At 41.9% G+C, this 27,103-nt stretch overlaps 1 protein-coding gene across 1 annotated transcript in view; it reads left to right on the top strand.

Annotated features, from left to right (window-relative positions):
• The window catches only part of ATRN (attractin), a 159,482-nt gene that overhangs the window by 100,313 nt on the left and 32,066 nt on the right, over positions 1-27,103 (top strand). The window contains exons 25-26 of the mRNA XM_069014859.1: positions 12,193-12,254; positions 24,439-24,517. Of these exons, the coding sequence (XP_068870960.1) occupies positions 12,193-12,254; positions 24,439-24,517 (141 nt within the window). The remainder of the gene's footprint in view (positions 1-12,192; positions 12,255-24,438; positions 24,518-27,103) is intronic.

The raw sequence follows: 27,103 nt of genomic DNA, 5'->3' as shown, positions 1-27,103 counted from the left end.
TGATTTGAAATTCTTCTTCTAGTGCTCTTCCCCATCACCCTGCTAGTTTTATTGGCAACATTACCCCTAAAACAGGTGGTCTGCATTAGCAGGAATATTAATACCACTTTCAATTAAGCTTTAATTTTACTTGCCATTCATGTTTAGTGTAGTTCAGGAAACATTTGTTTTGTTCCAGAGCTAAATGATGGATGACACTTTGCCACAGCCAAGGAAAGATTTGGGGTACCTTTAGCTCCTGCCATCTGAGGAAGGGCCCAGAACAGAGCTGGAGGAACAGCAGATCTCACACATTCCTTTTATGTTAGGCTTTCAGCCTCTTTCAGGTGACATGGGTATTGCCAGCAGTGATGCTCTCTGCGTTTCCACTCTTTGAGGTTTAGAGCCTGACTAAAAGCCTTTGGTAATACATGGGAAAAGATCTAGCGAAGAAACCATCCACGGTTAGAAAGCAGGGCCTGAACTGTCTCTAATTCCTTGATTCCTCTCTGGAGGAAGCATTAGGCATTTGATACAGGGCATAAATAACCTCTGAGGACTGGACATGGCCCATGGAGGTTTCCAGCCTTTCTCTAAATTAGTGTCATTCTCAAATCAAAAGCCACAGGCTCATCGAATGAGAGCTCTAGGTGAGGGTAAAGAAAAAGTGTCTTTGTTGTTGGCCAAAGAGAATAAAATACATTGAGATAGGTAGTGATTGCTTTGATAAAATAATTATGTGGGCTTGAAATTGCAGTGAGGTTGCTGATCTGGACAGGTTTCCTGCCAGGTCCTCATGTGCCTCATGCATATTTAATGAGGTAGAGATGTAGGTGCAGAGATAAAATCATCCTCAACTCTCTGGGACCATTTATTCCAAAAATGTTCTTTTTTTCTGTTGCTTCTGAAAGCATTGTAATGCCAAAGTTGTTTGCTAATGATGTCCCTTGCCTTTCTTTAGTTATAACTGCAGGTGCTTTTGGGCCTTTCTCCCTGTATTTTCTCTCACCATGTGAGAAGTTTTCTTGAAATGCAACAATGAAATGTAAATCAATTTGTTAATCTGATGAAATTTGCTGTTGAATGTAATTACTTTTGGAGACATGCAATTACATGCTGATTTTTCAGAACAGGCAAACTGACATAATCTACTGTGGGATGGAAAGATTTAAAACAGAACAGTTAAATGGTCCTGTAAAACATGAAACAGCTGCTTGTGTTTTATCTGCTCCTGCTGCCTTATTTTTGGCATAAACCGATGACATTTTTCTCCTTTTAGAAGTTTTTCCCTTTTCGATTAGGCAATATTTTTGTTAGCACCTTCTTAAATCCTTTAAAAGGAGGATTTTTCTCAAAGGCAGTTAACCCTTGGCAGGATGTGGTACCACTTCAGTCCTTTTTATAGGAGGTTGTAGCTTCAGCAACCCTGAAAATTGTTCATGCCAAACTTTTCCCAGGTGCTGTGTTGGTGGGGGGGGTGGAGGGTGGGGCTGGATTTTCATCAGAGATTCATGGAATGGTTTGGGTTGGAAGGGAGATGAAGGAGCATCTTGTTCCACCCCCTGCCGTGGGCAGGGACACCTTCCACTGTCCCAGACTGCTCCAAGCCCCAGTGTCCAACCTGGCCTTGGACACTGCCAGGGATCCAGGGGCAGCCACAGCTGCTCTGGGCACCCTGTGCCAGGGCCTGCCCACCCTCACAGGGAAGAATTTTTTCCCAAATCCCATCTAACCCTTCATTCTGGCAGTGGGAAGCCATTCCCTGTGTCCTGGCACTCCCGACCCTTGACTTTCCAGCTCTCTTGGGGCCCCTTTAGGCCCTGGAAGGGGCAACCGTTAAAATCTTGGGGTTTTACATCTGCAACTTGGGATTTCTTGGGATGATCTGTAGTGACTCACATAGCTTTTGTGAGGTTTATTGTAATGTCTTCCTACAGCACTAGAAGTCTTTTTGTGTGCCTGTTGCAAAACTTCAGCTGCATAAATAAGAAAAGTTATAGGAGAACAGAGAGAGACAGCCTGTGATTCAGGTTTAATAATACCAGGAGCATTTCTTAGGTTGTATTTTTTTGAGATGTGACAGTGACATATGTATTGATTGCCTTAATTTTAAGGGAGCTGATTTTTTTTTTCTCTTTTCAAGTGCAGGACTGGAAAATATAATATATAAATATAATATATAAATATAATATATAAATTATATAGTATATAATATATAAAAAAATTGCAGAATTAATCTTCTATGGAAGGAAAGTCTGAATTAGGCATTAATTTCTCTTGGTTAAGGCCAGTGCTGGTTGCTTGAAGTTGCTGTATTTCTGTGATGAATAACTCTTGAAAACACCATAACCTACCACCGACTGTAAATATAGACTCAAAATTAAAATATATTTAATAAAATGAGTGCTGTGAGCCATTGCTGAGGAGGCAAAAGGGCGAGATACTTTTCTTCATATAAAAGCTTATTTAAAGAGTCAAAGAATAGTGAGGAGAGTTAACCAAGAAGAGAAAAGTGTATTGGCAATAAAATAGAAGAAGCCACACACTGAAATGTGACAGTGGATTCAGCCTGGCTAAACCACAGGGGAAAGAATATCCAGAAATAGGAGAGGGTGACAAACCCAAAAGCCTGTGGCTGGTTTGGCTCACAAACACAGAGCCAGAGACACCTGTGTTCCACTAACAGCTCTCAGCTGACTCTGCAGTGTTGCTTTTGGGAAAAAAACCCCATTCCTGGAATGTCCTGAAAACTTCTTTTTCTCTCACTTATTTTCCTGACATTGTGTTATTAAGATTTTTGACTTTTTTTTTACTGTATTGGCAAATGTTGCTCACAGCAATGTTGGCAAGCATGTTGGGGTCAGGGCAAGGTAGTACTGTCACAGTCCTGTAAGGGAATTAATTTCTAGAATGATTGGGGATTTCATAGGGTTTTTTCCTAAATTGTTTCTCTCTTAAATTATTTTTTTCAGTTATAAGTGTCATGTATAGTTATTTCTTTAAACAGTCTGTTTTGCATGCAAGATTAGCACTATCCACCTTCCCACACTTGGACCCAAACCATCAATAAATTACATTGATATTTTGACTGAGGATTGAGGTAAATTCCATCAATTGATTTATCACTTCAGTATTTTACTGGAAAATTCATCATGACAAAATGGTGAATTACATGTTCTAGAAATCCTTTAGTGATAGACAGTGACTACCTGGCCTTTTTAATGCAAATTTAAGAGCTTACAGTGAGGTTGTTCATTTTGCCCTACCCAGCATAGTTATGTTTTTCACGTTAAGATTTCTTGAACATGAAATCATAGCCAAGGCTCTCAACAGAAAAACTTGTGATGAATAAAACAGCCCAGCCCTATGATTCTGATTCCATGGCTCTTTAAAACTGATCGTGATGCTCTGTAGTTTGTTTAAAGTAAATTTGGGGGGTTTTAATTACTGCCACTTCAGGTCATGATGTGACACCAGGTTAGAGACAACGTGTGACTTCAGTATTGTGTAATAATGTGAGAATGTTGTCATTCAAAGGTATTTAAATTTGGTTATTTACATAAGTATATATTTAGTTTGGAGCTGGAACTAGATAATCTTTAAGGTCCCTTCCAACCCAAACCACTCTATGATTCTATATGTAATATGTATAAATATATATACACTTATTTTACTACTTTATTTTATTAAAGATGAAACGTCCTTAAAATTTCTGTAGAGATTCCTGCAGCTGGAATATTGCAGGAGTTTTTGCTACAGGTTGATAAACATGTTCAATTTCTCATCCAATATGATCCTTAGAATTCACGGCCTCCTCAGGGAAGGAGACAGAGCTTGTTTTCCCCATTAATACCACTGCAACCCTGAACTCTGTCTTGCATTTATTCCCCTGTTTTGTCTGGTCAGAAATGATGCAAGACAGAAGGTTTTGCCTGTTTCCATCTGTCAGCTATTTTGAAGCCTAAAAAAATGAACTTGGAAATATTGCTTTGGCTGTTTTATTCTTTTTATTCTTGATTCCCTCTTGTGTACTTACATCACCAGCTCTTTAGGAAAGCGACATTTATTCCTTTTAAGCTCAGTAGACTGTAAAGCTCATTTTTACTGGACTTTGAGGGGTCTGAGTGAGTGTTTGAGCTGTTATGTGCTATGTTTTAATTTTTTCCATGCTGAAACTCTCCAGCAATAGTTGGGATGCTGCCGAATGTAACTGAGCCTGCATGCAGATAGTGTCAGAGCTCTGCTTGGCACGAAGCCAGGGAACAGGATCCTTCCCAAATGCAATGGGATCCTTCCCAGATGCATCCACAGTGCAGCGGCTGGGACTGGAGGGAGGTGCTAAAGGACCTGGAACTCAGGGGATTGGAATGTTTTCCTGCTGGTGACTTGCCTTCTGTCTCAAGGTTTAGCGTCTTTGTTTTTAACCACTCTTTCCAAATACCTCTGAGCTTCCTTGTCTCCAGAACAATTGTTGCAATCACAGAATCATTTATGTTGGAAAACCCTCTAAGACCATAGAGTCCAACTCTTCCCCCAGTACTGCAAAGGCCACCACTGACCCATGTCCCCAAGTGCCACACGTACCTGGCTGTTAAATCCCTCCGGGGGGGATACTCCATCACCACCCTGGGCAGCTGTGCCAGCCCAGGACAGCCCTTTCCCTATTTTTCTTGATGTCCACCCTGCCCCTCCCCTGGCCCAGCCTGAGGCCGTTCCCTCTCCTCCTGTCCCTGTTCCCTGCCAGCAGAGCCCGACCCCCCCGGCTGCCCCCTCCTGTCAGGGACTTGTGCAGAGCCACAAGGTCCCCCCTGAGCCTCCTTTGCTCCAGCCTGAGCCCCTTTCCAGCTCCCTCAGGAATTCTCCAGCCCCTTCCCAGCTCCGTTCCCTTCCCTGGACACGCTCCAGCCCCTCAGAGTCTTTCTACTTGTGAGTGGCCTGAAAGAAGAGCTGAGAAGTTCAGAGAATTCAGGAGAATTCACTGAGGATTCAGAAGAACTGAGTTTTTTCTGCCTCAGCTTTCTTGGGGCACGCTACAGTCAGGTGGAGGTGTGCAGGGTCTGAGCTGAGTTTGCTGTTTCAATTATGGGACTTTCCAGAATTTTATTTCCTAGTGCACTTTAAATTTAGATGAGCCTTACAATTCAACCCCTGGCTGTTTATTGAACAAATACTTCTCATTTGTCAGATTTGTGTGATAATTTCTGGGATGCAGTGAAATTTGGGACCACATCTTAAGCACTATTTTTAATTTAGAGACAGTCGTGCCTGTGTTCCCTCTGCACAACCTCAGAGAGTTCACATGGGAAGACAAAACACGTATAATTGGCATTTCTGAGCCAACTGCTGACTGCAGCCAATTAGCTGAGAAGTGACAATTTGTGACTACTGCAGGAAGGCAGCACAATATTGGAATATAAATCGATTTTCATCTCAGAATAAGTTCAGAAGTGAACCAGGTTTTATATTTGCACAGTAGTGAGTGTTTGTGCCATAAAGCTCAATGGCTCAGTTAATATTGCAGCAGGTGAGGAGTAAGTCATTAATCTCTTTCATCCTTCACGCAGGAACACAGTGACTCGGAGTAGTAGCTGTGAAAATCAAATTTGAGTGAGGGTTTTATTTTTGCTTGTTGTAGAATGCAAATGTGAGCATGGGAACCTCTTCAGCTGCACCAAGTTCTCTCTGATTTGGAGAAAGACGGATTTGATGGGTGAACTGTTCAGTAGATGAGGAATTGGTCCAGAGGAGGCCGTGGAGGTGCTCCAAGTGCTGGAGCCTCTGCTCTGGAGACAGAATGGGAGCTGGGGGTTTTCAGCCTGGAGAAGAGAAGACTCCAGGGAGACCTTAGAGCCCCTTCCAATGCTGCTTCTGATGTCCACCTCTACAGCATCAGGTGTATTACAGACTCTGGGATCTCCCACTTCCAAATCAGGGTCCCCTTCAACTTGTTGTGTGTCAGAGTTTTTCAAGTTACAATTAACTTCTGTTAAGGCCCTTTCTTCTCTGAAACCTAAGGTTTAACTTTCTGTCTAGAGACTCTTTCCCTGTGGATCTAGTTAAATTTTCTTCCTAACCTCCAAATTTGGGTGCAGTTTTGCTGTTCATTTAAAATAGAGATCCATGGTGCCTCTGAAAGAGAATGCCCTCCTGCTTCTGTGATGTGATTGGGGTATGAATTCACCCAAAAGCTCTTGGATGGGGCTTGGAGCAACCTGGGACAGTGGAAGGTGTCCCTGCCCATGGTAGGGGGTTGTAATGAGATGGTCTTTAAGCTCCCGTCCAACCCGTCCCTTTCTGTGATTCTGGAGCAGCAGCTGGAGGACAGGTAAGATATCCCAGGGCAGCTGCAATAGCTTTTACCCCCCTTTAGGCAATGAATGGAGCTTCTAGAGCATTCATGAAACCAAGGGCAAGGATGCACCATGGAAATTTAGGGGTCTACAAAGAGATGTGTCTGTGTGCCTCAGCGTTTATGGTTCTGTTATGGAACTGGTCAGGTAATAATTTTTTAGGCTCCTGCACTGGTCAGCTGAATCACAGATGAGGTTTCCATTGAGTGTAAAGGGTTGATAGGAATACCCCTGTGATCCTGGATTTGGATGTCTTAATCTATGTCTAAATCCCATAAATCATCTGCAGAGATGCACAAATGCTTCCTTCTGTAAAGCGTTCCTTGGAACTGACATTGTTGAGAAGATTTAAGAGCCACCTGTCTGAAAAAGGCTCATCTCAGGTTGCTGCTGTGTTTGCTCATTCCTCAGTGAGAAGGGTGAGCTCTAAAATCCCAGCTTCTGAAGGGTGTTTTTGAAGGGCTTTTTGCCCTTCATTTCTGTGATTAGCTTTCCACTGCCTTAATGACTTCCATGGCTCATTAGAGATGTTCACAGAACATGGGAAGTGGCAGCATGTGGCAGAACTGAGACAATATTCAGGTGGTAGAGCTGGATTGCTGTGCTGGCTCATTCTTTCCTAAAACCTCACCGCCAGGGCTCTTGGAGTTGGCTCACTGCTCCTCTGGAGTGGAGAGCACCAAGATCAACATGGATCTTGGCCATGTGTTTCATTAGAGCACATTGTGTGTGTGTTTAAAGGAGAACTGGAACAGGGAATGACAATACTCTTGAGCAGAAGATAAGTTCCCCCCCGGCATTATTCCAGAGGGCAAAATGAATGTTTTGATGACTTTGGCATCACTCAGGAATACTTAAACCCCCTTCGTTTTACAGCAGGTCCTTTGACAAAAGCGCAGGCACTCAGCATTCAGGCCATGGCGTCCTGTTAGCATTGTCTGTATTCTCCAAGGTCAGATTGAATCCTTGCCTCTAACCATAGGAAAAAAGAGACAAGACAGTGGAGTTTTGGGGGAGAAATAGAGGAAGATGTGCATAAATGTTACCTTCAGCTTATTTGGCTTGTGGCTTTCTCTCGCTGGAAGCCTGTGGAACTCCCAGCTTTCCTCTTTTCCCTGCTGCTTTTTGTTCGTTAACTTTGGTGCTGGGGCTAGATTGAAATAAAAAGCAAAAAGCAGCCCAAAAATCTCTAAATTTCTGTGTGATCCTGTAGACTTTCAAAACATGAGTGCTGTAGCGTTCTCCCACCTGCCAGGTGAGGTTAATGGATGTAGCAGTAGGACCTTTTGATACCTTCTGAATTCACAGCAAGCCCCAAGCTCTGGGAGCCAGCTTCACATTGCGCCTCCTCTGCTGGACCCCTCTAGTTTCAGAAGCTAATTAGACTTTTAGTTTTCTTTCTTACACAGTTCTATTCTAGGAGCATGTCCTGTGCAAAATAACCATTTTTCGTTTCTCTTTTTCTCATCCCTAATATGAAATAGGAATAAAAAGGAAGGCACCACTGGTGGGAATTTAGTCACTTCATGTATTTGTGAAGAAAGATAGAAATATAATGCATCAATAATCCTGAGTTGTTACCAAGGTAAAAAAGTTGCGGAAACACTATTTTCTGGGGTTGTTCATGTTTTCTCAAGTGTTTAGAGACCCAGAATGTACCAAATTATGGTATGAAATTGCCATACTTAAATATTCTTTGGCACATTCACAGAATCCCAGAATGGTTTGGATGGGAAATGACCGTAAAGCCCATCCAGTTCCACCTCCTGCCATGGGCAGGGACACCTTACACTAGACCAGGGTTCTCCAAGCCCTGTCCAGTCTGGCCCCAGACACTTCCAGAGATGGGGCAGCCACAGCTTCTGTGGGCAGCCTGTGCCAAGGCCTCCCCACCCTCAGGAATTCCTTCCCAATATCCCACCTATCCCTGCCCTCTGGCAGTGGGAAGCCATTCCCTGTGTCCTGTCACCAGGTCCTTGTCCAAAGTCCCTCTCCAGCTTTCCTGGGGCCCCTTTAGGTACTGGAAGGTCTCCCCAGAGCCTTCTGCAACAACCCCAACTCTTTCATTATCAGTTCTTTAGTTATTTTTAGATTGGGTGTGCTAATACTATGTATAATATTGGAAATTATTTTGAGTTTGGAGAAGGAGTTGTCCTAATCCCATTGTGGTGAATAGTTTGGCTTCCTCTAAAATATCAGTAACTTCCAGCACAAGTGGAAAGAGTAATGCTGCGATGAATTACCTGTACATCTGTTTGTTACAGTTAAATGAGAGGAGTTACTCAAATCTGGTTCTTGCTGGATTTAACAAAAAATTTCCACATAATTTCTTACTTGGATGGGGACTGAGTTTTCTTAGTGGTATGTGAAACTCAAGTTGTTTTTAAAGAGTTCAGGGCACTTGTAGATCACAAGAACAGAGGTTTATATCATTTTGGACATTGTTGCATGTACAGGTTTAAGGTGAACTTAGGTCTTAGTTGATCTACTTTTGTACAAAGTTGTGCCCTCAAAATTATTCTCAATTTTCTTTTGTGTTGAAGAACAAACTCCGGTGCTTATGCAAACCAAGTCCTGGTATGTAATTGTCCTAATTTGTTTTTCAAAATTTTTATCAGTCACAGGCGGTAGTTTAGCTCCAGCAATATTTTGAGTTTGAAATACCAGCTGTTACTGAAATGTCAGTTGGGTTCAAATATACTTTTCCTTTGCTTATATTGTTTTGTGGCCAAGTCATTTGCCATTAAATCCTTTGAAATTTGTGTGTACTGATTTCAAAACCAGTGCAATTTTTAGATGTTGGCTAGTTAGAGGAAGCCAAGTTTTCTTCTTGGCTTCATACTTCATGCTAATCAAATGATAAAAAACGTAAAGCTCTTCATTATAAATTTTTGTCAGTCCATACAGCCAGCTATTTCTGGTCCTCTGGAAAGCAGGTGGATTTTTTTGGTACTTCAAATGATGTGGCAATAGAAAAAGCAGGATAGGCGGTTGTGCTCTCCAAGGTACCTTTTCAGATAAGATGAACACAAGCTTTGTAATATTCTTTGGAATTAACATAATTAAGTATTTGATCTCAGCTACCTAAGGGTATCGTGTTATTCCTAAGAACAGGCTATAAAACATCCTGGAATGCTGTGTATGGCTTGGGAAGAGTCAGGTAGCTGCTCCGTGGAAAAGGATCTGGTAGTGCTGCTTGACAGTGGCTGAAGGTGACTCCAGGTGTGCCCAGGCAGAGGTTTAAGCTGGATATTAGGGAAGATTTGTTCCCGGAAAGGGCAGTCCAGCCCTGGTTGCCCAGGGCAGTGCTGGAATCCCCAGTCCAATCCTCTCCCTGGAGGGATTTAACAGCTGTGTGGATGTGGCACCTGGGGACATGGACAGTGGTGGCCTTGGCAGTGCTGGGAGATGGTTGGACTGGGTGGGCTCAGAGCCTAAACCTAAACAGTTCTGGGATTCTTTGATATGAAAGTGGGGATTTGATTTTGCAGCTGAGTTAAGGTTCTGCCCGGTACCTGGAGGAGGCTTTCCAGGTCCCCAGCACGAGCTACAGGGAGCTTTCCTGCAGTTAAACTGCTTCATCCTTTGGTACAAATGAGTTTTTTCAGAATGGATAAATGAATCTTCTACCGTCAGTTAAAGTTAATTAAAAATCCAGACTGCTAAGGAATTGGTGCCATATTTTTTGTGGATCCAGAATGAACAGCCTACTTTCAACAGCTATTTCCAACCAAACTTTCAATGTAACTGAATTAATTAAGTCCTGGGAACAGATTATATTAGGGGAAATTAAGCTCTAAGTAAGCAAACCATTAACAATTATGAGACCAAATTGCCTGTGACACAGATTGGTCAGGTTTGATGGCACAAAGTATTTTCAGCTTGTGAGGAATAAATTGTAGAAACAATCTGGGTTTTTTTACTCCATGTGTGAGGTATAGGTCCTCAATTGGGCTTTACAGGAGAAGAACTCCAACAGGTAGAGAAAAGAATCACTGGTAAAGCATTTGTAAGGCTTCTGTGTGAAATAAACCTAAATTATTTTTTGTTTGTTTGTTTTTGTTTTATTTGTTTCCTGCAGTTGTTACCAAAAAAGGAGAAGCCCTTCTCTGGTAACAGTCTCATTAATCTTTCATAGAATCTCTCTTATTTTAAAATTAACAGATTCTTGTTTTTTCTAATGGGAGCAAGTTTTGGTTTTCCATCACAGAAACTGGTCCTGATGGTCATCCACAGAGGACTGGCCTGTTGATGATTCCTTTGTGCTTTTAATTTTTGTTTTCTGCTAAAAGATTGGTGATACAGAACAAGGGCTTTATTTTGAAATGCATCTCTTATAGTCACTCAGCATCATGGTTATTCTCAGAAGTAATAAGACAAGTTATTATTTTTATGCTGGCCGTGTTACATGTTTGTATTTTGGGATTTGATATTTTAGTAAGGATTGTCTTTGCCTTAAAGACATTCCAGAATATACGTTTATTCCAGAATATCCATTTATGCAAATATTGTACCACCATGGTTACCAAGCACTAATTTTTTACACAAAAAGTGAAATCTTGCTCACTGTCTTTTTATAATCTAAAAACCATTGGGAAGCACTTCAAAAGCAAAAATCAACAAGAAACTCTGTGTTTTCTTGTATTTTGTAGGCAGGACTGTTGAGGTTGCAGCATCTGGTGTGCAGGTTTGGAGCTCACTTTGCAGCTACACAGTGGTTGTGCACTGCAAAGGAGCTTTCAACTTCAAAGTATTTCAATATATTTATAAGAAAACTATTTGGTGCAGCTTCTGTACCAAGTTACAATGGATATTTAAAGCAAATATGATCCTAGAAAGTGTTCCAGAGCAATAGAAACCCAAGCAGTGACTCACTTTACACATATTCATGAATTTTGGGATATGGCTATTGCTGGGAGGGGGGATTTATGTTTATGCTAATGTTACCATAAGTACTGTTTGTTAAGGAAGAAAATCAACAAATGAGGCCAGAAATGGATTTAATGTCCATGAAAAGCTTTTGTCAGTCCAGATTCCAGTTTAATTCTGAAATAAATTCTGTTACTTCGTGAAAGAGTTAATATCCTGTTGTGGTGCTGAGAGATTGATAGGCAGAGGAAATAGGAGGTACCTGGAAAGAACTTCAGATTCCTAATATTGCACAAGTTGCTTTCCTCTTGGCTCAAGTTCCCTCCACATTGTTATTTTTACCCAGGCTCCCTAATCTTCCCTTTTGCCTCTAACCACCTCCCAGTTTCCGGTTCGCCTCTTCCCTCTGGTTTTTGTCCCAAATATTCTGTTCTTTTTCCCTTCTCTCTGCTGTTGGATTGCAGGGAAGTGAGCTAAGATGAATGCCATAGCTGTTTTCACAGTATCTATCATCTTCTGTGTTTCGTGCCTCTTTGCAGCTCTTGGTGTAAGTTCCTTTTTCGAAGAGATTTTGTTGTCTGGATATTGTTTGAAATATAAATATTGAATTCCGGATTTCTGTGTAAACAATAATTAAAGATTTTCACTTTTAATTGAAGATTATTTGCAGCGCTGTGAAACCTCTGTTCTAAGTTTTTGAAGTAGTGTTTTCTTCAACATGCACTGAAGAATATTCCTTGGAACACGTCTGGGAGAGAGAGTTACTTGTTCAGCTTCTTTTTTGGGATATATGTTTTCAAAACAATATGAAGTTATAATTTATTTTCTTTTTCCTCAGAATATTTATGTTCTTTTTCAAAAACAGTGTTCAAAAATATGCATTGATCTGAGTAAAGATGCTTTTCATTGTCATTTTCAATCCTTTTAAAATATCTTGAAATATGAATTTTCTTTCCAGTAAGTAACAGAAAGCATTTGCTTTTTTTTTTTTCAGATTGCATTCTCACAGCACAGCAACTTTATGGACCTGGTGCAGTTCTTTGTGACATTTTTCAGGTACTTTTCGTTTAAGACAGCTAAATGTTACTTCTTTAGGTTTTGAGCTTCAGCGTTCGGGTTCTTGTTGGTTTGGTTTTCTAACTTAAACATCCTGCTTACAGCACAGCCTAGAAAATGGAAATCTTCAGTCTGTTTAAAATATTTAATTAGGAATTATGTTAAGAAAATGAATTGTCTGCCCATTTTTGCCAATACATCATGTCCTGTGCATGCAGGGAAAGGGGGGATGGGGCTGGGAGAGGCTTTTGGAAAAGAAGTTCTTTTTGAGATGGTATAGAAAACATTGACTTCCCTCATCCTACAGATAATGTGTGACTTACTGCAGATTTTCACACCTCGTCAGACACCAGTCATAAATTAGGGGAGTTGTTTTGCAGAGAGTTAAGTCAGGAGTAATTTCCAACTCTTTAGGTATCACCTTTTTATTTTAAACTGAACTCTTAAAGTATGTCAAGTTAAATACAAACATATGTTACAGTACAATAGGAGCCAAATACTTCTGTTTTTCATACACTGCTCTAAGTTCATTTCTTAGTATAAAGTGAACTGATGATTCCCTCACAGTGGGAACCAACAGAAGCCATTTCAATACTTGTTTCCTCTTCTATCCTCCAAAAAATACAGCCCTACCAAAGCAGTGAAACACTTCCCAAAGCACAGCAGGCCCTCTCTTCAAGGCTTCAAAATCCAGTGTGTTGGCCTCTGTTTTAGGGATTGTTAATAGTCCAGAAGTATAAGCCAATACTTGATCGATAAGAAGCCCTTCAGGAGGGATATACATGGAGTAAACACTACTCCAGGTCTTACAACGTGTTCTAAAGTAGGCAATATTATGCCTGGTACAAAATGAGCAGTGGGAATAATATCTTGCTTTAGATTTCATGCTAAATTTAATTAAAGCAAGAAGCTCCAGATGGATCCTTCAGACAAGTGGTTTATATCTTTTTTTTTTTTCATATGGAGCTTTTAGAGAGTAGAATCTGCTTTAGTATAGTCCCTGGAAAACAGTAGGTTTGAACCACCACCTTCCTGCCTTTGGAGTGGAGTAGGTTGTTACTCCTGGCTCAGATTAAGCATTTGTTTTGCTGAATTAATCACTGTCAACATTTTCCCTAGAAATCTTTGTGACAGGGTAATTGCTTATTAGGAAAATAGAGGGAAGCAGTTGGTTCCTTAGTTCTTTTCTAATTGCATAAGATAAATCTGCACTACAAAAACTGTTCATTAGTACTTTACAGACCCAACTGCATCTGTGTATGAGGGATTGCTCCAGATTCATTATTTGAAGTGAATCCCTGAGGAACTGTGGCTGCCCCATCCCTGGAAGTGTTCAAGTGTTGGACAGGGCTTGGAGCAACCTGGTCTAGTGGAAGGTGTCCCTGCCCATGGCAGGGGTGTGGAACGAGATGGTCTTCAGGGATCCTTCCAACCCAAATCCTCCCATGATTCCAATCCCAGCGTAAAGTGCACTGTGTATCTCAGTGAGCACACACAGCTGAACATACATGTCCAAAGGCTGCAAGCTGAAGAGTTACCAGTGATTTTCCTTTCCTCTGTCACTGTTATCACATGGATCTCCTTGACAAGTAATGTTGTAATATTATTTAACATCCTAACAAGCCAGAGGAATAAGAACATGTGGATTTGGGAGAAGTCAGTTTATTGGTGTTTTCCAATTAAGCATTTATAATGTGTTAGAAATTCTTTGATTCTTTCTCTTAAGCTCCTCTCCAAGTGTTTTATTTTACAGTCACTATAACTCCCTAATTAACCAGTGGATTAGAACAGTGTGATTCATCTCACTGGGTGTAGGGGAAACTATTGAAACGTTTGCATTTTTAATGCTCTAGGGTACATTTCATAATTACTGTTGGATCCAAGGCAGACCATAAATAAGTAATACCTGAGAGCCCCCCGTGCTGTTAACAAGCAACATTTGGCTGAGAATTTGCTCCTTAAAATAGAGGCAAGGAAAATGCTTTTTGAAAACCTAAAAACAGTTGGTAACACTAACACCAAACTCAAAAACTGGGGTATGTATCAATTTTTTAGGTGTAATGGAGACATAAAGAGATGTTGTTCTGGAAAATAGATGCTTAGGGTGACTTTCTGTTTGCACATTTAAGGGTGTTGCTTCATTTTGCTGTTCTGCAGGAAATGCAGGAGTTGCCCAGAGAAGCTGTGGGTTCCCCATCCCTGGAAGTGTCCAAGGCCAGGTTGGACATGGTTTGGATCAACCTGGGGTAGTGGAAGGTGTCCCTGTCCATGGCAAGGGGGTTGGAACAAGGTGATTTTTAAGATCCAACCCAAACCATTCTGTGATTCTATGAATTTGGGAAATCTTTCTGAGCTGGAGATATTGTGGAACATTTCCATATTCTAGAAGCCACTTCCTCCACTTGGTTGTAACCCCATCCTGACTGTGCTCTTCTGCTGTGCAGCTGGAGGCATCAACTGTGCCTTGAGCTGTGTGGAGAACTTGAGAGGGAAACGGGGGATTTTCAGTTTCATTGCTGACATTTGAGATTAATTAGGTCAGTGCAGTCCTTACAGTGGGCAAGCCAGATTGCCAAACTCCAGCACTGCTGAGTTTGTGATATCCCAGGCACTGGCTGGGCTGCCTGTGAGACACAGTGGTATGGAAAAGCAGGAACCTGGTCATGCATTCAGACAACACCAGGCAGTGTGGAGCAGGACATAGGATTGGTTTCCATTTCATTGAGGAGCTGGCTACTGTGGCCAGAGGGATGTGCCTCATGTTTAGAGGTGCTGTTGGACTCCTGGAGCTCCTTCTGGATTCAGAGTTCAGCACCAAGCCAGGCAGGGGGCTGTGTGTAACCCTTAATTTGTACCACATGAATGTTTTACTTTAAGCTAAGAAAATGTCAGTGGATAAAGGCTGGGTAGAACAGTGAAGTTTTGAGGTTGTTAATATTGCATTATAATCAGAACTGGAGGAGAAATGATATTCCAACCATTGTTAACCTTTGCAAAGCTAATGAATTGCAAGTAAACTGGGTTTTCTCTTTCCTCCTCTCTGCTTTTCATAACACAGCTCTTAAATTTACAGATTGTGCAGTTGTCTTTCAGCATAAAGTTTGAGCTATTTTGACAATTTCTGGTGAACATTTTTTATTCATATCTGTGCTTCTTTTTCTTCCAAAAAATCTTCCAGCACACCTATCACAGATATTTATCACCAGAGTACCTTTATGTACAGAAGATGTAAAAATATTTGTGGCCTTGTAAGAATATATTACTGCCCAATAATCCTTCCCCCTCTTTCTTTCTATCTTTTTCTTTCCCCCTTTTTCTTTCTCTTCCTCTCTGCCCTTTCCCTTTTCTTCCCTTCCCTTTGCCCTTCTCCTGCCCCTTCCTCTTTCCCTTCCCTTATCTCTGTGTTCTATGCACCTCTAGTTTATTGACCAGTTCTGTAGTGATTTATAAGGAATATTAAGATGGATTTGAATGTGGAAGAAACAGCAGGACAGGAGCTGGAGGCATGGCTTGTGTTGTCATTGCTGCCTTTGCTTTTCCTGGTGTAGCAGCACTAAGAGAGTCTAACAAAGACATGGAGGCATTGGCTAAGAGATTGGCCTAAAAGGTCAGAAGTGTGAGAACAAAGCTGAACCCAAAAAGCTGGGTATGAAGACCTATAAGCCCTTTAAACCAGGTTAGTTTGTTTCCAGCTTTCCCTCCTGGAAAGAAGGGAGGAGATGTGGTGTGGACCTGAGAACCAGCAGGTCTTGTCCTGTGTGTGGGACACAAGTGATGTTACCCAGACCAGCTCCCAGTACACTGGGCATTTGTGAGTGTGAGGGTGTGAATAGTATAATCAATTTTTCTCTGAGGTTTAGTTAAATAGAATCAAGCTCAGCCTAGAGAAAATTTGGGAGACTTTATTGGGATCTCTACATACTTAAAAGGGGGTTCAGAGGAAAATGGGGACAGACATTTAAGTGGGGCCTGTAGTGATAGAACAAAGGGTGATGACTTTAAATTAAGAGGGTCTATTAAGGCTAGATTAGGGAAGAAATGTTTTATGGTGAGGGTGGTGAAACACTGGACTAGGCTTCCCAGAGAGGTGGTGAATACCCCATCCCTTGAAACATTCCAGTCCAGGTTGGACAGGGCTCTGAGCAGTCTGGTCTAGTTGAAGATGTTCCTATTCACGGCAGAGGGGTTGGAATAGATGCCCTTTTAAGGTCTCTCACAGTCAAACCATTCCATGATTCTATTGTATGATCTCATCCTGAGCTTTATTACACTGATTTACCCATACCTCTGGTGTCTTCTACTGCACTTCTCTTCTGGGTTCTCACATGCACAGTTCATCTAGTTTCTTGCCTGCTGTTTGTCTTGTCTTCCTTATCTGTCCTTGAAACAACCTTCTAAGGGAGTCCAGTGTCTAGTCTAGTGGGAGGTGTTCCCTCCACTGGCAGAGTGGTTGAAACTGGATATAAGGTCCCTTCCAGCCCAAACTAGTGTGAGATTCCATGATCCAACACTGACTCTCCTGTCCCACCGTAGGCTTACAATGATTGTTGTTAGAGAAATGGGTATTATTTCACAAATGGAACAAAAGCTGCCAGTTAAGTGTTTTCATGGTGTCTCATCAAACCTCATGTGCCTCTATTAGGGTTTGAATATCAAATGGAAATGTGTAATTTTAGTTTGATACAAATAATTGGACTTGTTCCTCAGAAAAACTTGAGCAGGAGCACTATTTGCTCAGTACGGGACTCAGGCAGATGGTTTTGTGTGCCACATATTGTTTTTCCTGACTATAAGTGTTTTCCCACTGTTTCCATTAAGTGGGAATGGCCTTCTGCAATAATTCAAATCTGGAGTTATGCTGCAAATATTTTATTTACTCTTGTTGCTTATTAAGTAATTTTTTATTGCAGCACAAATGGAATTACTAAATATGTGCCTAAAATACAGTCTGAGTCCCTTTCTTTTTTTTTTTTTTTTTTTGGAAAAGGAAGAGCTTGGGAATATCTTTACATTATTTCTAACAAAATTAAGAAGATTAACATTTCAGCATCCATAACTTCCTTCTTTCCATCTTATTCTCAGCACTGTTTACTTCATTTTCCATAATCATAGAACAGAATCATAAAATCTTCTAGGCTGGAAAAGCCCTCTGAGATCATTGAGTTCAAGCACTCCCCCAGCATTGCCAAGGCCACCACTGCCCATGTCCCCAAGTGCCACATCCACAGGGCTCTGAAATCCCTCCAGGGATGGGGACTCCACCCCTGCCCTGGGCAGCTGTGCCAGAACTGGACAGCCCTTTCCAGGAAGGAATATTCCCAGTATCCACCCTGAGCCTCCCCTGGCCCAGCCTGAGGCCGTTCCCTCTCCTCCTGTCCCTGTTCCCTGCCAGCAGAGCCCGACCCCCCCGGCTGCCCCCTCCTGTCAGGGACTTGTGCAGAGCCACAAGGTCCCCCCTGAGCCTCCTTTGCTCCAGGCTGAGCCCCTTTCCAGCTCCTTCAGCTGCTCCTGATCAGACTTGTTGTCCTGGTTTTGGCTGGGATAGAGTTAGTTTCTTCTCAGGAGCTGTTCTAGTGCAGTGTTTTTGGTTCAGAATGAGAATAATGTTGATAATACACTGATGCTTTGGGTTTTGCTAAGTTGTGTTTCTCAGAAGTTTGTTGGGTTTTTTTTTCCTCTTGCTCTGCCAGTGAGAAGTTACTCAAAGTAGGAGGGATCATAGCTGGGACAGGTGACCCCAACTGGCCAAATGGATATTCCACACCATAGAACATCAAGCCCAGTGTATAAACTAGGGGAGTTACCTGGAAGGGTTTGATCTGGGAAGGGGGGCTGGCACTGGTCAGCAGGTGGTGAGCAGTTATATTGTGCATCAGCTGTTTGGTTGGGGTTTTTTCTCTTTTTAATATCATCGTCATTATTATTAGCCATTGTTATTGTGTTTTACTTTGTTTTCAATTATTAAACTGTTCTTCTCTCAACCTACAAATTTTACTTTTGATTCTCCTCCGCACTCCACCAGGGTGGGGGAGAAGAGACGGAGCTTGAGTGGCTTTGCAGTGCTTAATTTCCATCTGGGTTTAACCCATGCCCCCTGTGCTCCAGACCCTTCCCTCTCTTCGTTGCCCTTCTCTGCCACAACTAAGGTGAGTTGTGGCTTGTTGATGGCTCATGGCTTCTGCCATCTTCAGTAGAAAGATAAGGTCAGGAATCTGTCTTGATGGGCTGCAGGCAGCTGTTTGGCACAACCCAGCCAACCACGTGCATGTTATGTACTTGTTCCAATTATTTCAAGGTTTAATGCATCTAGTACTTTAAAATGTGTCCTGTAACTTTGCAGCGTATTAAAATTTACTTGTAAATAGCACTTAAATAGCTTCCAATTCATCAAAATAATTTGGGCTGTGTTTCTAGTAATCATAGCAGTGCTTTCTGAAATTATTAAGTGACCTGTGTATGTTAAAGCACATTAGCAGTGAGGCTGCTGTACATTTTGGTGTTTAAAGCTGCCATTTTTTACAAGCAATTCTGATGTGGATAAACATTTCACAAGGGTTTAATAATTGTGCCCTAATACACCAGATGGATTTTCTTCTCCCCTCCTGAGAATGCATCATAGTAAAGTGCTGATGGAGTTTTCCAGACATTTAAAAATGAAAGTGGACTTGTTTGAAAAGCTTTAAGGATACTGGGAGTGGAGAGAATATTCTCTCTGTGGTGAAAAGGAGATTAAAGTCCAGAATAAAACCAGACAGTGTGTTTAAGCTCAGATTTTTGTGTCAATGTGGGAATACCCTGTGGTATAACAAGCACTGAAGGCTGATCAACTAAGAATTCATGCATGTGTTGAGGCCAACTGAGGAGAGATTATTTACAACCACATCGCTCATTTATTGTACTTAATCTAATGAATAATTAAGAATGAATTAACAAAGCTATTTGCCAAATAGAAAACTGTCCATAAAATTTAAATGTATCTCCTCCCTGCATTGCAATATTTATGCTGTGTAAGCACAGATTTTTATAACTGTATGAGCCAATGGAAGCTCTACTTGGTAGAACCTGACCGAAATGGAGTCATGTTCAAATTTCCCTGGGATGAAAAACTCTCTGGGGGTGTTAGATTGCTCTTGATGGTTCTTTTTCCTTTCAGTCTGCTTTCACACCTGAGTTTGTGGGTTTTCTTTTTTTCTGTTGGAAAACTTTAACTGGTCGTAAACTGGACGTGTCACAGGCCATAGGAAAATGGAAATCTAACAACCAGTAGAATCACAGAGTAGTTTGGGTTGGAAGAGAACTTAAAGATCACCATGTTTCACCCCCCTGCCATGGGCAGGGACACCTTCCACTGTGCCAGGCTGCTCCAAGCCCCATCCAACCTGGTCTTGGACACTTCCAGGGATGGGGAAGCCACAGCTGCTCTGGGCACCCTGTGCTAGGGCCTCCCCACCCTCACAGAGAACAATTCCTTCCCAAGATCCCATCTAACCCTGCCCTCTGGCAGTACGATGCCATTCCACTGTCCCTCTGTCTCTTGCCCGAAGTCCCTCTCCAGCTCTCTTGGAGCCCCTTTAGGCTCTTGAAGGGGCACTAAGGTCTCCCTGGAGTCATTTGAGATGGGGGAAGCTGTAGAGAGAAGACTTGGGTGAAGAGTGGATTTCCGGGATGAAGGAGGCTCTTGGTAGGCTGTTATTTTTGGAGAAGAAAGAGAAGGAGAGGGCAAAACAAATCCTGTAGCAAAATTTTATTTTTAAAGTCTTTTGTAAACTGGTGGATTTTCATGGCTGGCAGAGATGTGTCTGGAGCTGTTGAGGAGAAAGCAGGGCAGGGCACGGTGTTTAACCAGGACTCTGCCAGCCGTCGGCTCTCACTCCAAATCATTTCCCAGCACATCTCTCTGCATGCAGCTGTTTCTGTCTGCTGGTCCTGTATCTACAAAGTTGCTTTCCCAGAGAAAGTAAGAAAAAAAACTTCTCTAAAGCTACTGATGCTCACATCATGTCATTTAACTTATTTCAGGATGGTTTAGGCTGAGTAAACGCAGCAATAGATCTTGACTTTGCTCTACCCCTGGGGCTCTTCCAGCAGGTGATGGACTGCAGCAGGCTCTGCCTTTTATTTCTCCCCGAGTGCTTCCAAGGGTTGTTAGTTCAAGGGGGAAAATATATTTCCTTAGTGATTTTATAGCTTTTGTGGATATTTGCTGCCTCCTTGTGACAATACAAAGATGTATGGTGTTGTTCCCCTGAAATACAAGGGTACTGTGGTGTGTGTTTTAGCAGAAGTTTTTATTAGTCTTTAATTGTTGAATCCTTGCTGTGTTTTCTCACAAAAATCTTGGCTGTGGTGCCAGAAATGGGCAGGAAAGGGAAACCAATGAAAGACTCTGGGACATGCAGACTTGTGCAGTGTTGCATTTTGGAATGGCGATTTAGTAATAAAGGTGATCCTCTTAGTTCTCCACTCTAGCTTTCTTCTCTGAGGGAGTAAATAATACGTAGGGTGACATATTTACAGTGCCACTGTAAATGTGGCACCTGGGGACATGGTTTAGCGGTGGCCTTGGCAGTGCTGAGTTAATGGTTGGACTTGATGATCTTAGAGGTCTTTTCCAACATAAATGATTCTGTGATTCTATGAAATCAACTCAAAATAAGAGGTCCAGCAGTTTTCAAATTGCTGAGGTCACTTTTCTCCTGAAAAGGGGCCATCCTTGTAGCAGTTAAGCATGTTTTGATGTGCATCTTCCATTTGGTGTGTCTATTTCCGAAGCTGTCTGATTGATACATGTGACTGGAGCGTGTTACTGTGTAAAGGTGGAGACCTTGTTGACTTTGCTGGCTGTGGGTGGCACAATGGAAGTTCATCTGTATCCCTGACCTCCTGAGAAACTCCTCCTGGAGAAACTCAACTGAAATAGGTAATTTAACAGAGGTGCTTGAGATTAATAGCATTTTGCCATTGGTGGCATTTTTCCTCTGCCCTTTGGACTTCCATCTTGTTTCCCCAAATAAAGGTGTATTGAGGAGATAAACCACGGAAAAGCCATGGCAGCAGCTTATGTTGCATATAAACTGCATCTAAAATCAGAAGATCATGGTATGGCTTGAGTTGGAAGGGACCTTAAAGCCCATCCAGTTCCACGGCAGGGACACCTTCCACTACCCCAGGTTGCTCCAAGCCCTGTCCAACCTGGCCTGGAACATTTCCAGGGATCCAGGGGCAGCCACAGCTTCTGTGGGCACCCTGTGCCAGGGCCTCACCTCCCTCACAGGGAAGCGTTTCTTCCCCATATTCCATCCAGCCTGCCCTCTGGCAGTTTGAATGCTTTCTTCTGAAATGAAGCTTCTTGCTGGAGTCACGAGGTGAAGACAATTGCCTGGCAGGCGTTGGCTTTGGCAGCCTGTCCTGGGCACTCCTGCAGGTACTTTGAATATATTTATTTTTCATGGTTAAATGTAGTGTGGAGCCAGGATCACTTTCTCCCATTGCCTTGAAAATTTTCTTGTACTTTCATTCTCCATTTGTATAATGATATTAAAACGTTACTGAAAACAAAGCAGACCAAAGATTTAGCTCATGGCTGGGCTGAGCTGGGTTTGCAAGGATACAGTTTGGATTTTTGCTCTTCAGGGAGCACATTTAGATTTATTGAAGGAAAAGAGAGCTTAAAAGAAGAAAAAAAAAGCTTAGCAAAGCCATTAAGTGTGGTGGCATTTGTGCTGTGGGAAGCTAACAGGAATTTAATGCCCCGTCCCTGGAAATGTCCAAGGTCAGGTTGGATGAGGCTTGGAGCAACCTGGGATAGTGGGAGGTGTCCCTGCCCATGCAGGGAGTGGAACTGGGTGGGCTTTAGGGTCCCTTCCAAATCCAACTATTCTGTGATTCTATGAATCCCAAGACAAGTGTGAGCACTCAAAATTTTTTCTATTCCTTCATTCAGTTGTGCCCATGCAAGTGTGGAATAAGTGAAAATCCATCTCATACAAGTGTAACCTTCTCCTGGAGAGAAATACTGTTTCCAGGTGCTATGGACAGTCTGCTATAAGAAACAGCAGGCTGATGGTATGAAATCCTCAGTCCTGGACAATGCATGTTTGCTTCTGTCCTGCAAAGAGCAGGGAAATGGACTTGATTTTGATGGGTCCTGTGAAACTAAGATATTCTATGATTCTTCAACAAGATAGCAATTAAAGATTTAATGTCCATGCCTTTTACTTACTGGAGGCGCATTGTTTTTTTACTACAAAACTCAGTAGTAATCCGGTACCTTTAAAAAAGGAAAATAGCCATTAAAATGCTTGTCTAAACTATTTGTGTTTGCAGAAACATGGCCAGGCTTTTACAGTGCAAGAATGTCAGATTTTAATATTTAGAGAAAATGTGGTTGAAGTGATTTCTTAAAATGAAAGAGACAAAACAAATCTCTCCATGCTCCTCCTTAAATTTATAAAGAAATGGGCACTGTAGGAGTCTTTAAAAGCTGTGCAGATATTTCAATGCTGAAGTCACAGAATCCCAGACTTGTTTGGGTCGGAAGGGACCTCAAAGCTTATCTCATTCCACCCCCTGCCATGTCACAAGGGCCACCTTCCACTATCCCAGGCTGCTCCAAGTCCTGTCCAGCCTGGCCTTGGACACTGCCAGGGATCCAGGGGCAGCCACAGCTGCTCTGGGCACCCTGTGCCAAGGACCATGAAGTCAAACAAGTGCAAATTTTTTAATGTTATGTGCTATATGATAGTAAAGCATGTTTCTGTGCATATCTAAGCCTGAAAAATGTAATCCCATCACTGACTGGCTGCCTTTGGGTGTGTGTGCCCAATCCATGGAGTTTTCAGAACATGTAGTCTGTAGATGGTGATACGGCAACAAGAACAGTCTCCACCTTTTGCATTTCTCAGGGAATGGTTCCTGCTTTCTATCCTGGTTTTTAATTATAGGTATTTCCAAGTCATAGTATCACAGAATCATTTAGGTTGGAAAAGCCCTCTGTGATCATCGAGTTCAAGCACTCCCCCAGCATTGCCAAGGCCACCACTGCCCCATGTCCCCAGTGCTACATCCACAGGGCTTTGAAATCCCTCCAGGGATGGGGACTCCACCCCTGCCAGGCCTGGACAGCCCTTTCCAGGAAGGAATTGTCCCAATATTCACCCTGAGCCTCCCCTGGCCCAGCCTGAGGCCGTTCCCTCTCCTCCTGTCCCTGTTCCCTGGGAGCAGAGCCCGACCCCCCCTGGCTGCCCCCTCCTGTCAGGGTGGAGTGTGAGAACATCTTTGCAGTCCTTTGCAAAGTTTCTCTTCAAGAGGAATCCCTGTTGGAGCATCCAGAGCCCAGCAGTTAATGTGAATGCTGCACTTGAGCAAATAAGTCATCTGTTCTGGTTAATCTTCCTGTCAATGGAAATTTTCCTTTAAACTGTCTTTCAGTATGTGCTGGAACATGCAAAGAGGTTTGCAGATGTTTTCTGTAACCCATCAGTGCAGTCCTTTAGGAAAGAGGCTTCCACTGGGGTCCAGATTTTAATCTTGGCCTGTGTGCTTTGAAGTTGCTCATTAGGTATTCAGTGTGATAAGATCATAACTGTCAATACAATTGTTGTTATTGTTGTTGTTATTAGTATTTACTACTCCTTTTTGTTATATCTGCTTCCTTGCATTTTCCCTAGAAATTCATAAATCCATTCATCCTTTTCCCCACCTCTTTTGACTGAAGAAAACCAATATAGTTTTGGGGAAATCAAGAAGTGCCTGTAGTTCTGCAGCAGCCTGTTTACAAGAACTCACCTACTTTACACTGTATCTTATTTTTGTAATTTGGAAAAGAAATAATAATCAATTTTCTCTGCTTCTTTCAAGGCATCTCATTTTGGGGGTTATCCTCTCACTTAAAATATCACCAGAGATAGGCAATAGTGGCTTTTTGAATCTGATTAAATCTTTCACCCTTACTGTCATTTAAGGAAGTCAGGTAGATAATTTTGGAACAACAGTTTTCCCTGAAAATAACTGTGTCATTCCTCACTGGGTATCACAAGCACTGAACTGTGCTGGATTATCTTTCATCAATGTATCTCTAATTATTATTTTAACTTTTCATTTCTTAGAGTTTTTCAGCTGCCAGTATGTTATGAACAAGGGCAATAAAATATTATTTTCTATTTTTTTTTCCTGTCCTTTCCAGTTGTTTCCTGTCATTGCTCCTGGTGGCAGCTGTGGTTTGGAAGATTAAACAAAGTTGCTGGGCATCACGACGGAGAGAGGTGAGAAGGATAAAATGTTGTTCCTTAGATGTCTTTTTAATAGTTGTTCTCGCTAGTATTTATTCACATATGCATCACATTAACCTGAAATTGAAGGCTAAGCTAATTCAGTTAATGCTGCTGTTTAGGCCTTTAGTGTATTTTTGATTACAGCTTCAGTGACAAATTATGTTATTTTAGTATCCGGATGCTGCAGTTTCTGTGAAGCACCAAAAAAATGGGGGTGAATATCCTGAATTCCCAGAACTTCTATTTCTAGACAACATAAGTACAAAACCACATAAATTAGGAGATTCTGCACATCTGTTTCAAAATAGGAAACAGAAAATAGAAACATTAGCTCTTGCTTTAATATGTTAAAAAAAGAAGTCAAATCCTCATTTTCAAATTAAACCTTACTCAGATATTTTGGGCGGTTGGTTTTTTCCCCCCCCTGGAACATTAGGAGCATAAGAAGAAGGTGGGGAAGCCACCCAGGATTTAGAAAGCTATAGTTTACTACTTAAAAATGCAAATTTTAGAGCCAAAGTTTTTTCTTCTTCACCTACCCATGGTCCAAACCAGCTTTACAACTTTTTGCATTTGCATCATGTAAATAACTTTGTGCTTTACACCCCCAAAATCTGGTTCTTCCTTGTTTATCCCTGATTTTTTTTCACTACCTTCTTCTTTTGCTTCTCAATGGAACCTTATTTCCTGTTCCACCCAAAGCACTCAGGGTGACCAGGGTGAGGTGGCCAATTGTTGTGGCACACAGAATATGTCCTTAGTCCTCATTTTTCGGCACAAATGCCAAATACCTGAGTTGTGTTTGTAGAGAAGTCCTGTGTGCCACAAGCAACCAACCACACATTCATTGGGTTTTCTTGATGTGCTAAGTGCTAAAAGCATGGAAGGAGAGCCCCATATAATGTACAGGTATCAGAGGTTGGGCTGGGCTGCACCTGGAATTATTTCTAGGAGCTTTGTCTTGTTTTAATCTGTTTATTTCTATGCAAAATGAGAGAAGCCAGACATTATTCGAGCAAGTCCATGTGCACTTCCTGTGTATACTTATCTATATGTCATAACCTGAGGCCAGATTCCCTAAGGAATAAGGTGTGTTTCTCCCCTGCTTTGGGATTTTCAGGTGAGATCTGCCCATTCCTATAGGTTTTCCTCCCAGCTGTCCTGCTAGGATGAAGCTCTTGGCAGCTGCAGACACCCAGCTGTGTCACTGTTCTGTTCAAGAGTGGTTTGTTCCCACATAGGAGTTGATCCAGAGGATTTGGGGGATTAATTTTTTCAGTGCTGGAATTCTTTGTAAGTCCCTGTTTCCTTCATATCTTCAAAAATCTGTAGCTGGTTGTACTTTGCAGTGCAGTGGTGTGAATAATATGAATTTATTCCATACGAGGAGCTCCTCTCTGGTAATAAAGCAGGATGATGTCTGATAACCCTTCTCCTCTTCTTCCTCTTTCTGCTTCAGATGTTTCTGCTCTTACTGGTGAACTTGCTGCAGAATATAATCATTGCTTTTCAAACAGATAACCCTTAATCTTGGAAATAATGGAAGTCTTTGAGGTTTTCTGTATTCTCTGAAGGTAGATCAATTTTTACTAGGGCAGCTGGATTTTTCCTGCTCACTTTTTTGGCAAGAAACGAAGTCAGCATAACATTCCCTGTGGCTCCTGGGGTTAAATGTTATCTAGGAAAGTATAAGGAATACAGACTGAGAAGTAAATACTGTGCTTTGGAGCTCAGTTAAAGTATTTGAGCAGTGGCCTAAGTATAAATTAAGTTACAGTCTGATGCATATTTTAAGGAAAGAAAAGCTGGACTACTGGCAACATATTGGCATGTTTCAGTCTAAATTCAATCTACATGTGTGGCTGTTTGACAGGCAGTTGTTCAGGGTGGTGTTTTCCAGGCACATTCCTGTCTTTTGCTGTTATTTATCTTGCTCTCTCTTTTTATCTAATGACTCTATCTTGTAATTCATGGATCTCTGCTGTTCCATTCATCTTAGAAATGAAATACTTGTAAATCTTGAGGAAACAGTTTAAAGTCTTTGTCGTGCCATAATTACATATATTAATAAAGACTGTCTCCAGAAACAAAAGTCCACCCAAAAATTTGTTATCTAAGATGATTTTGTAGCTTGAAGGTAGAGTTTCTTTGTACTGACTCTCAATAAACCAAAGCAAAGGTCTCTTTAGTAGTTAAAAATAATGATCAATGCCCCATCCCTGAAAGTATCCAAGGCCAGGCTGCACAGGGCTTGGAGCACCGTGGTCTAGTGGAAGGTGTCCCTGCCCATGGCAGGGGTTGGCACTAGAAGATCTTCAAGGTCCCTTCCAACCCAAACTGTTCCATGATTCTACAAAATGTGCTGCAGCCCTGAAGGAAGATCTTTCTCTGGTTTGGGCTGTATTTTTAGCAGTAGTCAAGTTACAATCACCTGTTTCCCATGTGCTTGTTCTCTAATCTTAACCCAGAAGTCAGTAAAATATGATGCAGTGTGCAGGTAATTCCCAGCTATCCAACACATCTGCTTCCAACAGAAGCACTGAAAGTGCCCAACTTCTTCTCACAGTGCAGAGTGAA

The sequence above is a fragment of the Aphelocoma coerulescens genome, chromosome 4 (genome assembly GCF_041296385.1).
Source record: "Aphelocoma coerulescens isolate FSJ_1873_10779 chromosome 4, UR_Acoe_1.0, whole genome shotgun sequence".
NCBI lineage: Eukaryota > Metazoa > Chordata > Aves > Passeriformes > Corvidae > Aphelocoma > Aphelocoma coerulescens.
This window is presented reverse-complemented; position numbering and strand designations above follow the sequence as displayed.